Genomic DNA, 12,132 nt, shown 5'->3' with positions numbered 1-12,132 from the left:
GCATCCACAGTTGAATTAAAAAAGGAAACATGCATTCTCACTAGGAGAACAAAAACCAGTAAGAAAATCAGCTATAAAAAAATTCAACCTAGCTCTAGAAATAAGAGTGCAAAGATTAGATAGACTACAAGGAGTACAAATCCAAATGGATTTTTCTAACCTATTTATTACAGACAGTCCCTGGAATTTTACTTCTGAGCGGCGTTTTTGTTTTGGTTGCAGTTTGTATGAACGGAATTAAAAAATCATTGTTGTGCAACTTAACATATAACAAACAATGCCTCAAAAAATGGCTAGAGTCTTTCCATGCAAGTATAATAAACTATCACTACTGAAGTAATTTCCAGAAATGCTTATGAAAGCATCTACTTGCAGAGCACTAAGGACAGACATACTTATTAGGCTTGAAAAGGCTGAATTCCTAAGTAGGTTAAAACCTCACATATTTCTTCGGACAAAGAAAAGCAAATAAATCCAGGTCCTTAATGATATCATAAATACAAGTATGATATAAAACTGCAACTAGAAAAAGCAAATCCTTCACATAGGCTGTTAAAATTAATTATTACCTTGGCTTGAAGTCGGCCTCCTAGTGTTGACCTGGCATGATAGATCACAATGAGAACATCTCCCTGGACTGTTATACCTAGTGGAATTACTGCTTTCCCATCTTCAATTTTAAACTCCCTGAAGAAAAGACACAGAAACAGTTAATTTCATTTAACAAGAAAACCAGTACGTCTCACCTTATGTTTAGTTTGGTTTACCTAAGGCCCTCAATATCAACCCATAAAAATCTGCTTCAGTTAAGAATTAGCTCTAAATGATTAAAACTTAAAAGCTGCTCCAAAAATAACAACATTAACAGCTGCTTACAGCAGAGCAACAGAGAAATTTAGACCCGTAGTTCTCAAATCAAATACAGGAGAAATATCTTCAAGGATTGCTCAGAAATGCAAGAGACAGGATAGTATAAAGAAAGCTGTTACAAAGAAAGATGCAGAGAAAAACTGTAGCTGCACTAATGTGCTATGTCAGGAGCCCCACCAAGGGACAGTAGCAGAGAAAAATAAAAACACCCCACAACTGTTTCTGTTTCTGCTGTCTTCAAATTAACTAAATTCCATAAAGGGCTTGGATTTTTAGGAACCCTAGAAGAACCTTGGTATTCTCTCATCTTTCCTCTGCTTATTACTATCTACACCTAGTACTGCTAGTACCATTTGAAATTCCTGGGTTCTATTAATATAGAACCCATTTTCAGTAGCAGACTTCAGAGCTGTACAGAGACTAATGAGCACACCCCTTGCAGCTACCATGCCTGGGGGATCCTTACTGTTTCCATGATTAAGGCATGATGTTCACTCAGTACATGTACACCAGGGATCTACCTTCCTAGTTCATACAATGTGGAGTAAGAAGAAAGGTCTTGCTCACCTCTGCCTCCCAGTGCCCACTATGCCACCCATCTTCATTCAGGTGGCATCCATTCCTGCACTTTCTGCAGGAATAGGTCCATGCTATTATAACCACATTGTCTCTTCCCCATGATTTACCTTTCCATATCAGCTAAAGGGGACAGAGGAGATGTTCCATATATTAAAGAAGCTTTCTGCTCAACTGGCACACCCAAAATCATGCTTTCTTCTCACAGTAAGGCCTTCAGATTAGTCTACAAAAATGGAACACGCTGTTTCAGCACAAATTACAACTTGCACTTACTTCATTTTGTCATATTCCTGGGAGGTAGTGGTTACTCTCTCATCACCTACATAAACTTCACAAAAAGGCCTGCAACCATTACGCTGCTTACTGAAAAGAGGAACAGGAGTCATGATGATTGATCTGACCAGAATGGGCTTGCTGTGAGGAATAATGGGCTCTTCAGCCATCATATCACACATATATTCGATGTATCTGCCAAAACCAAAAGGTACTAATTTAGTCAGATAACCAAATTCTAAAATGGGTGAATTCCTGGTCAAGTTACTTTCAGTCATATCCAGCCACTGAGCACTAACAGATAACAATAAAACACTGGGAAAACTTAACAGCACTTCCAGCAAATTACGTTCAAATTTTATAGAATTTCATGAAAATTAAATAGAAACATGGAGAAATATTTATGATCCCTAGCCAGCCTCAAAGTAAGGACAGAAACAGCTTCTGTCCAAAAGCCTGCATCATAACAGACATATACTGCCCAGAAAATTGAATACAGCACTTCATACAAACTCATCTGCATGTATGTCTCACCTTCGAAACAACTCCAGATACTGCCTTAGGTCTGTAGGTTGACATATATTCACTTGTGAAACAAACTATCTACTCTTTCCAAAAGCCTTAAAATACTGAACTAGGGGAAGTATTTATTTTTCCTTACACATCAGATCAAAGTTGCACAGTTCTGAAGTTAGTAAGTCAAAGCTTCCTATAGGCTTTAAGTTTATCCTCATTAGTAGAAGCTACCTTTCAGAGCACCCAGTAAACACACTCAAAGTAAATCTGTACAACAGCATAATGTTACCTATATTTAACTTATCTTTCTAAATCTAATTCTTTATGTAGTAGTCACCCTTACAATCAGAGTTCCTACCAAGACTTCACCATTTTAACATCGATCAAATTAAAACACAGAATCAGTTTAAAGCATTGTCAAAGTGTATGAAATCCCTTCTGCATGCACTCCTTTGAAAAGCAGGAGGCATTCCTACCCAAACAGAAAAAAAGACTGGTCTTTTCACAGAGCTTGCAATGTTCTGACACAGTAAAACCTACTGTAAGTCTAGCAAATGTGGAATAAAGACAAAATCCTCTTTCACATGTGTAAGGCTTGAGATCATTCAAAAGCATCACATACTCTTGCTTTCATTCCTAACATTTCTTCACTACAGGCTATACTTGACCCACTTTTAATAAGAACATAATGGGTAACTTAAGGGCTCACAAAATTCAGAACTACTTTTGCTACTCATGATAGACCCATTTTTCCAAGTACTTAGCTATTCAAACACAGACACTATTGAAATAATATATCTTCCTAAAAAGCATCCTTTAAAAATAGTAGCATATTCACAACTGTGTAACTACTTGCTTCAATGATATCCTACAGACTGCTACCATACCTTTTATGAGAAGGCCAAATGCCAGGAGGGCAGCGCTTCATACTGAACATATAAACCGCAGCTTCAGCAGTAGTGAAGAGACGACAAAAACACAGAAAAGAACAAACTACCACAGCGGATGCTGCTCTTCCATCCTACAAAAATAAAATAAAAACAAAAAACACCAAAAAAAGTTGTAACTCCTATTAAACCTAGGAAAAAAAAATTACAGAAGTTACTGAAGAACATTCTATCTCCTTATTCAATGTAACAAAGTCCAAGGTCTAGTGTGATCATTACATTTTAAGGCTGTATTTGAATGTGAAAAGTTTTATTGATTTCCACACCATACAAAAGGTACTACGTATCTGCTTGCTTAAATGTGAATAACTGCTTTAGCTTAAAACTATTTTTGTCTTCATGTTACTATCAGTAATACACATCTTTAAGTTCGTTTCCTGAATACTACAAGAAACCCCAGTTCAGCACTGGTTTTGGTTGATAACCACGGACTTCTGCTACAGAAGAAGTCCTAAGATTCAGAAGAACTAACCCACACTAAACTCTTCAGTCTTCTGACTGTAACTGCCCAACATTAATGACTTGCCACAGACTAAGTGAAGGAAACAGGAACACTGAACTTCTTTCTGCAAGAACCATGGCTACACACATCTGAGACTACCCTTATGTTACATAAGAGACTGATGATTCAGAAGAGGTAAAGGCTGACAGAACAGGACCTCTCAAGGCGTTTTTGCTAGTTGTAAAGAACATGTTCTTTTTTGTAAATCATTTGTCATGTAAGTGTGGAGATGGGGAAGAAGAGATGGTTTTCTTCAACCATTTCTAGTATGTTTTCTTGAAAGCCAGGCTTCTATTCCAACCATTACTTAGATTAATGAAAAGAAGGTCTTCCAGACAGATATTTAAAAAGCAGTTCAGCAAGAGTATCACTACTGTAGCAAGCCCAATGATTTCCAGAAGTCACTAAACTAGTTTTTGATTCTATGGGCTGGAACCCGCTTTTCAGTTAAATGTCACACAGATGGAACACAAATATTGTCCCTACACTGAAACGTCTACACTTACGACAAAATATTAAATACGACACTGATCAGAATAACAAGCAGTGACCTATGTACACTTGCATTACAACACCACTTCCAAATTCAACCATCAGAGGGAGGGAAGAGAAATCATTATACAAAGAGGTCAGCAAGCAAGTCACAGCAAACCCTTAGCAACTATGACATGAAGTCAGCCAAAAACCTCACATGAGTTTAAAGACTACCTTACAACCAGAAATGCAGGATTCAAAAAAAATCTCTCACACATTGGTAAACAAAACTGACGACAGAACCTTGCACTTCAGAAAGAAGCTTGATAAGTTGCAGAATGGGGGAAAAAGAAACACTCCCGGAGACAAGACAGTAAGAATTTACATTTTTCCCCACATGTTTTTACAAGGATGATGGATATTGGCTACAAAATCAAACAATCTTCAGGCACGAACAGTCCTTAAGGCAGAAAAAAAAAAAAACAATTATCAGAAAAATCTAGATTTTTGAGCATAAGTTTTGACCCAAAGCCTCAAAAAGCTAGAGGAGTTTTGTGTGTAAACTATTTTGAAAAGGAATAACCTTTAAAAAATAAAGTACCTTTCACAGTGTGTATATAATTATCTTAACTTGGTTCATTTAAACACAGGTCAAACAGTTACCTGAAGCACACTTAAAAGAGCTGCAGCATACTCAGTTGCAAGTCTTGGCCGTTAAGTTCCACTAAGATAATCTTGTACTCACACCTTCTTAAAGCTGGGCAAATTTTCAAGGATTTCCACCACTGCATGGCCCCAGATAATTACATAGAGCAAAGTTTTACTACAGATGTCCAAGAGTTACTCCAGTCTCTGCCATATGTGCTACAGTCTTGTGATATCAGTAGAACACAATGCCAGTTAAAACTGCCAGTCCAGAAAGACTTAACTGTAGCTGCAGTTGTTTTCAACTGCTTGTTTTCAACTGGATCACTCAAATTACAATGAAGTATCTAAACTCACTGTGCTACTGCAAACCTCTACAGGAGTGATTAAGAGATGAGGAAGCTCTACCTGATTCTGAATCAACAGTAGCTAGAAATGCAGTGTACACCCACCTGTCATTCATAAAGCATGAACAAAAAAGCAGAAGACTGAAATAACAGAGCTGATTCTCCCAAAGCCTACTTTGCTTTAGTCCCACCTATATAGTGCCTTCCATGCTACATGCAAGTAAGCATATAGCATGGAAGAAAATTTATTTAGTAAGCATGTAGCAAGGAGAAAATTTATGCAAACACCTTTCCTAAAAACACAGTAGGATGGAATCAAACCCAGGTGTCACAGTAAAGATAGCCAATAAAACTCACAAAATGAGTAGATACTAGTATCCTTATTCAAAATTTAAAGTATTGAGCAAAACATTTCAGACTTAAATCAATTTCTTACAAGGCAGTGCACAATGCAAACATTTTTCTGGTCTTGTTTCAGCCATAAATGCATGTTCTTGCATATGCTATAGAGATTCTGAAGATTTGGTGCTCGTCTTGCTGGCCAGCCACATTCAGAAACCTGCAGCAAGAGAGAAACAGAGGTGAGAGATTAGATCACGCAGTCACAAACATTTACATAGGATAAGCTGTGGGTATAAGAGGCGATTTTATAATTTAATGCCACCTTCAGGTAGAAATTAAGCAAGACATGCAAGAAAAGTAGTCTCACACTTTGTAGAACAAAGTGCAATATAATTCCAGTCCTGTCTATAATGTCCTGCACTAGGAGTATTAAGAACTCAGATTTCTTGTTCCAAAAAAAATTTCAGATAAAGATCTTTCAACATGTGTTAACATACTCTTAAGCAAAAAAGAAAACCAGAAAGACTTTGTTTGCCTTTACATTTGTCCTTTATTCAAAGGGCCTCAACAGTTAATATTCCTTCTGCAATTAGTACTACAAAACATTATCAAATAATCATCTTTACTACTGAGAGTCTATATTCTTAAAATCATAGTCCAGTAAGAATGCAGTATATGAGGGTTACTCTGAGATTAATTACCTGAATCAATTATCACAAAAGATTCTCATCTGGATTATTTTTGTGCCAAGCTGACAAAAAAAAGACTGAAAGAAAGTCTGACCTACAAAGTCCCCTACAGTTTCACTGTATTCTAGTATTTTAATTTAGAAAAAAAAATGCTTAAGTTGAGCATTCTTTTGTCAGTGAAAGCTTAAGCAAAGTCATCACTAAATAAATAAAAGCTAAGGCTTTTATTTATTTTATTCTTATATTCCAGTTCCCTACAGGATTCAATGTGGGCTTCAGTACATCTCAAATATTACAACAGCAGTGAAAATCATATTGCAGCATTGCAGCTACAATCCAGCAAACAGTCTAGAAAAGCAGGTGTATCCAAAAAAGAAAAAAAAAAACTGACTTTTTCTGATTTACCCTTCACCTTCCACTCAAATGCTACTTTTGTTAAAAGATGTGTACCATACAACACTACCTCTATAAACAACCTGTTCCAAGCAGGACTCAAAACTAGCAAAGATGACTTCAAAACTACCATTAGTTTAGGTTACAGAAATCTGTAAAAGTTACATACAGATAACATACAGCAAGAAAACATAGTTTCATAAATACCCACTAAAAAAAAAGTATCAGAGTTAAGAAGATCAGAAGCTGGTCTCCTCTGATAAAGTTTAAGTCTTGCCATAATCATCTTTTGCAGGCACTAGAGAAAAACTAAGCTTCCTTAGCTTCCTACACGGCTGCTGTCACTCAGCACTGATAATGAATTCAGGTCAGTATTGTTCACTGTGCACCTGAATTAAATAGATTGATAGCAAAAATTTCCCCAATACATTTAAAGACTGGTTTTCAAGTAAAATAGCTGCTTTTGTCTTCCATTTAAAAAAAAACGGTTTTGTAGGAATTCACTAAATACTCCTAGCCAATAAAGCAGACAGGAACTTATAATGTTTTGACAAGTTATGAACTACTATTACTTCCCAGCAAAATAAAGATCAAAGACAAAATTAATGACAAATACAGACCAGAACAGTCCAAGACCACTGGTTGATTTAGCTTTGCTCCTATTAACCACTCACAGTCCCAATACATCAGGAATATCAGTGTACAGGCACCTCAGACTTGCACTGCATAACCAAAAAGTTATCCCTAGGGTAAATGATCTCCCAGTTACAGAATTTATCATTCCATAAACAGAGATCGATACCTTTGTATGATGAGGAATAAATCAGTTCACTGTCAGCCTTGGTAGACTTTCCAGTAATCTAGAGCTAAAAAGTACCGCTGAAGCTTATGTTTTGAGGTACCTGCTCCAAATGAATTATACAGGAGGTTTACAAGGAAAAACAAAGGAATAAGAAGGAATGACAAGCACTAGAGAGAATACATTAAACATACCTCAGCCTGACAGTTTAAGTGAACTTGGATAACCTAAGTAATGCTAAGGATTACTCTGCAGGATAAGACCCAAAAGGGGTTCCCTGTGATAAATAATGTTTCTAGACTCTCCTCTGGGGAGTCAGTATTTGCAGGGAAGGGTTATGATCACTACAGAGTATTTAAGGTGAGGTTTAATGTGTCCAGGTCTAGACAATTCACAACACAGTCTCCACTGTTGAGCTACTTACAAGTCAATTGAGGTGTACTTCGGAACAGACTCTGTCAGCACCTAACAGGTGGTCCTCACTACCCTGTTACTGAATTAGGCAGAGGTCTTCATTTTAGTATCAGAGAAATAGCCAGAAAGGCTTATGGAGGCTCAGCTAAGCTATACCAATATTTCAAGAAGTAGCAACAAGCAGTCAGATAGGGCTGAGCCATATGGGAGTCAAATGGTATGCAGAAAGAAACTGAGAAAGCCCAGTAAACACGTTCTGTATATCAGTCAAAGGAGTACCACTTTTGATAAAGGGAAACCTCTGGATTTAGAGGAGACTGACATTTTAGTAACATTTTCAGTTAAGTATTCTCCATTTAGGCCTGAAAAATTTCATGTTCTCAAAGATATTACTAGCCTAGGAAACATAGACTTTAGTCAGTAAGGTTAAAGATCAGTCTTTAATCAGTTAAGTTTAGACTGAAAGCAAAGGCAAGCAGATACAGATTATTCTTTACCTCATGTTTATACCTAATTCTTTTGTCATCTTTTTGATTATATAGGCTACTTTAACATATTTCACAATAAAAAACTGAATGCATAACCGAGACATTGTGTTGAAAAACCTTTTCCAGAAAAAAACAGTAACTATACAAACCCTATTATGGAACCTGGAAGGACGGTACGTTCTTGGAGAGAGATTGTACACAGCATAGTGGCCAGGATGTTTAGAGTCTAGACATAACCGCACATCTTCTATGTTATTTTTGATGGCAGATTCTACACCTTCAGCTGGAAAGGACATCACTGAAGACAGAACAACAAACACCAGATGAAGTACTCACTTTTTTCACACATTAAGAGCAACCAAATTATTCTTAAGACACACACAGTCATCATACCAGCAATTCTGGAAGTGATGTAAGATATATCCAAGTCTCCTTTTGCATAACTGAAACAGAACAAATTGAAGTTAACACCAGGAAATAATCCATTCAAGATGAAAGTCCAAGCCCCAGGTCTCTCAGGCTACACCCCCTTCCCACAAATGCTTCACTACTTTCATCTGAAGCTTGCTACCTCACACTTCAAGGCTTCCAAAACAGACATGTATTTGAACAGTTACTCATTTACATCAATTGCAACAAAACCACCTCTGGGGATTTTGTACAGATGCCTTCAATGCTTAACTCATTCCTCTTACTGATAAACATTCACTGTAGGTAACAGTATGAAAGTCCAATGAGGATGCATTAGCATCTTTAACAGAGTAAAACATTATCTTAAAACAAGGATTATTTGTTGAAACTTTACATGTTAAATTACGTAACTCTGGCGTGTTACTATCTGGCTCAGATGGCCATGCTGCCCATTTTCTGGATTTCATATGAACAGAGGATACCTGAATATCTGATCCTCATTTAACTCATTCCTCAAAAAATTCATTTCCAAAACTCCCACAGTGAGCAAGGCTTTGATCATTACTTAACTTTCTCATATAGTTGTGCACAGTTTTAAAGGGCAGCCTTTTTCACTCTCCCAGTGATTTTTTTTATATTTAGGTCCATTCCTTCCATTGTTACCTCATTCACATTATGCCAATAATTTATTAAGACCACAATAATGTTTGTTTATAGGGTATCCGCTATGTAGTAGGACAAAAAAAAGCTTGAGAAAAAGAATGAAGAGCCCCAGTGCAGGCCAATATTCTTAAGTACAATCACATAGACTCTTTGGCATAATCACAGAGGTCTGCACTCCTGATTGGCAAAGTAAAAACAAACCTCACCTACAGAATTTGGTTTAGACATCCCTATAATGCATGTTTAAGGAATGCAGAGGCACTAGCAAAGCACAACTTCTATAGCACTATGAAGTTTCAAGACACCGCTTGAAAGAGCAGACCTAAATACTGCACTCAAATTTTGAAACATATGCTTTGATTCCTTACTGCTTCCTACTAAAACTGAAGGAGGCTGGAGGGATTCAGTAAAAGATTATTGAATTTACAAGGATTGGGAGGATAATTTTAGATAAAGCAAGAACAATTGTTTTGAAAAACACATTAAACAGTATTTACTTAGAACGGCATAATCAGTGTCCTATCAACCAGTGACAACCCAAGGCCTCAAGGGAATTGAAATCACAAAAAAAAAAAGCAACCTTGGAAAATCTTGTATAAGGACGTAGACAAAATGGCCGAGTAACAACTATTTCAAAATTCTTCATCTTTGAAAGTACGTAACTTAATTATGTAGCTCAAGTGTAATGTTGTGGTAAACAAACTAATTAAGGCAGAAATTTACATTCACAGCTAATCAAGATTTCTTACTAAAATTAGTGATGAGCATAGTCCTTCATAAGACTGCAAAGTGTCAACCATTACTTGCTGCCTACACCCACCAGCTTCAAGCAAGAAAACATGCAGATGATTCTAACTATATCAACTATTTTTGATATAAAGAACCATCTAATACAATAGCCTGAGAACAAAGAACCATTATAACCTCAGTGTTACAGCACTGAAGATACGCAGCAACTAGAAGCAGAAGCACAGAATTAGTAAGAGCAAAAATCAACAATCCTCACACATTCCTTTGGGAACACATTCACATACTGACTTCTTACTAGCAACACCATTAAATTCAGACTTGCTTTTTACATTTATCCAAATTAAAATTATTAAGACCTTGGATCTCACCATACACACACTGCTGAAAAAGTAAAGCTTGGTATGTCTACATCAGAGCACAGCCAATTCAAGCTTGCTGTTTTGCAGAAAAAAATGTATGCCTGTAACAACTGGAAAAGCATCAGAATGCATAATTAAAATGTAGCTGCTAAACTGCAAAATCAGCAAAAGTCTCCTAAAACATGTGACCCCGTCCATAAATTACTATTCCTTGAACTTTACTTCAAAGCTATTTTAGTAAAAAGCTTGAACATCAGCTAAGCTACACTGGTTTTAGAGAAGTGTTTCATGTCAGACTGGTAACAGAGATTGCTTTAAGCAGCAGGAAGTTTAAAAAAAAAACAAAACAAAACAAAACCAACTGTGTTTATCAGTGTGTAACTGGTAAGCATTCCTACTTATTCAGTTACAACATTCCTGTAACTATAAATTAGAATAAGGTCTTTCGTTGACAGCAGAAATTTTATTTACTTAGTGATGTTGTTGGCAGGTGATAAGGGTAGAAGAACACAGAAACAAACCAAAAGACTGCATGGAGTATTTCTGGCTTGTAATCTATATGGAAAACAGTGTGCTTTTTAAAGCTCTAATTAACTCAAACACGAAAGTATTTTAGGATACCAATATTTAGTCACTTTTGTGATGATACCAGGTAACTTCATGGTATTCAGTGAGAAGTCCAGTGGGAAAACTAGCAAAGAAGATATGCTCATTTTTCAGACCAAATACCTTAACAAAATCAGAAGTTTTAATTAGATGTTGAAAACTTTTCACTGTGTTAATGGTTGGCATTATCAATCTTGCCAGAGAACAGCTGCACTAAATACCATAACTAATATTAAATAAAATCATTCCAGCAAATCAAATTAAAAATTCAATTAAAAGTAACAATTCACAAAATCAACTAGTTAGCATAAAGCACAAAATTCTACAATACTGCATCGTTACCTTGTGTTACTAACAGCGGAAGATGGGAAAGAATAAAGAATGACAGACGAAGCAGCAAAGCTACAGTGTAAGCACACAAACCACCTTAACTTAAATAATGCTCTAACACTAAGCAATCTTCCTCCAGATATCTCTACACTCACAAGATTAGAAAAATATCTATTCATTAGCTAAAAACCACAATTCTGCAGTTTAATTTTTAAAAGCCGGGAAGAAATACAGCACTGAAATCCACATCAACCCACTCCCAATTGGTTTTACTTCATAAAATTGAATTAATCATTCAACTACCTAAAGCAACACAAAGATCCATGAAATAAAGCATTAATGCAGCATCAAACCAGAAGCAAAATTACCTTAGAAGCAACAAAAGCTAGCAACAGAAGGCAGCCAATTGTTCCCTCGAGTGTTAGATCATCATCTCTTCAATGAAAGACACTGTTCCGACAAAGCAAAACAAGACTGATCCTAACTTTTGCATGCTGCTTTTCAACACCTGTGGAGACTGGATATTTAAAACATTTTGGTATGCTTTTTTGGCAGGGCATTTGTAACCTCTGTGGATGCAGACCTCAATAAGCATAAAAGCTGGTCATAGCAGCATCATAAACAAGATGAACAGAAGAGAGCTATGTTGAGGCCACATGGCTGCAGGCTGAGATATCAGGCACAAACAGGTACATCTACTGGAACAAACTTCCCTTTTACACAGATGCTACTCTG

The 12,132-nt window shown here is 36.5% G+C and overlaps 1 protein-coding gene across 5 annotated transcripts in view; it reads right to left on the bottom strand.

The window, feature by feature from the left end:
• Positions 1-12,132, bottom strand: part of GAK (cyclin G associated kinase) — a 74,083-nt gene that overhangs the window by 29,234 nt on the left and 32,717 nt on the right. For all 5 annotated transcript variants that reach the window (XM_061455067.1, XM_061455071.1, XM_061455068.1 and 2 more), the window contains exons 12-17: positions 8,672-8,721; positions 8,428-8,576; positions 5,590-5,712; positions 3,126-3,259; positions 1,723-1,917; positions 570-687 (exon numbers count right to left, since the gene is read on the bottom strand). In XM_061455067.1, the coding sequence (XP_061311051.1) occupies positions 570-687; positions 1,723-1,917; positions 3,126-3,259; positions 5,590-5,712; positions 8,428-8,576; positions 8,672-8,721 (769 nt within the window). The remainder of the gene's footprint in view (positions 1-569; positions 688-1,722; positions 1,918-3,125; positions 3,260-5,589; positions 5,713-8,427; positions 8,577-8,671; positions 8,722-12,132) is intronic.

The sequence above is a fragment of the Pezoporus flaviventris genome, unplaced genomic scaffold (assembly GCF_033815535.1).
Source record: "Pezoporus flaviventris isolate CSIRO_AGI_PZ_B2104156 unplaced genomic scaffold, CSIRO_AGI_Pfla_v1 ptg000018l, whole genome shotgun sequence".
Taxonomy (NCBI): domain Eukaryota; kingdom Metazoa; phylum Chordata; class Aves; order Psittaciformes; family Psittacidae; genus Pezoporus; species Pezoporus flaviventris.
The sequence above is the reverse complement of the archived record's forward strand: the minus strand, read 5'-3'. Positions and strand labels throughout refer to the sequence as shown.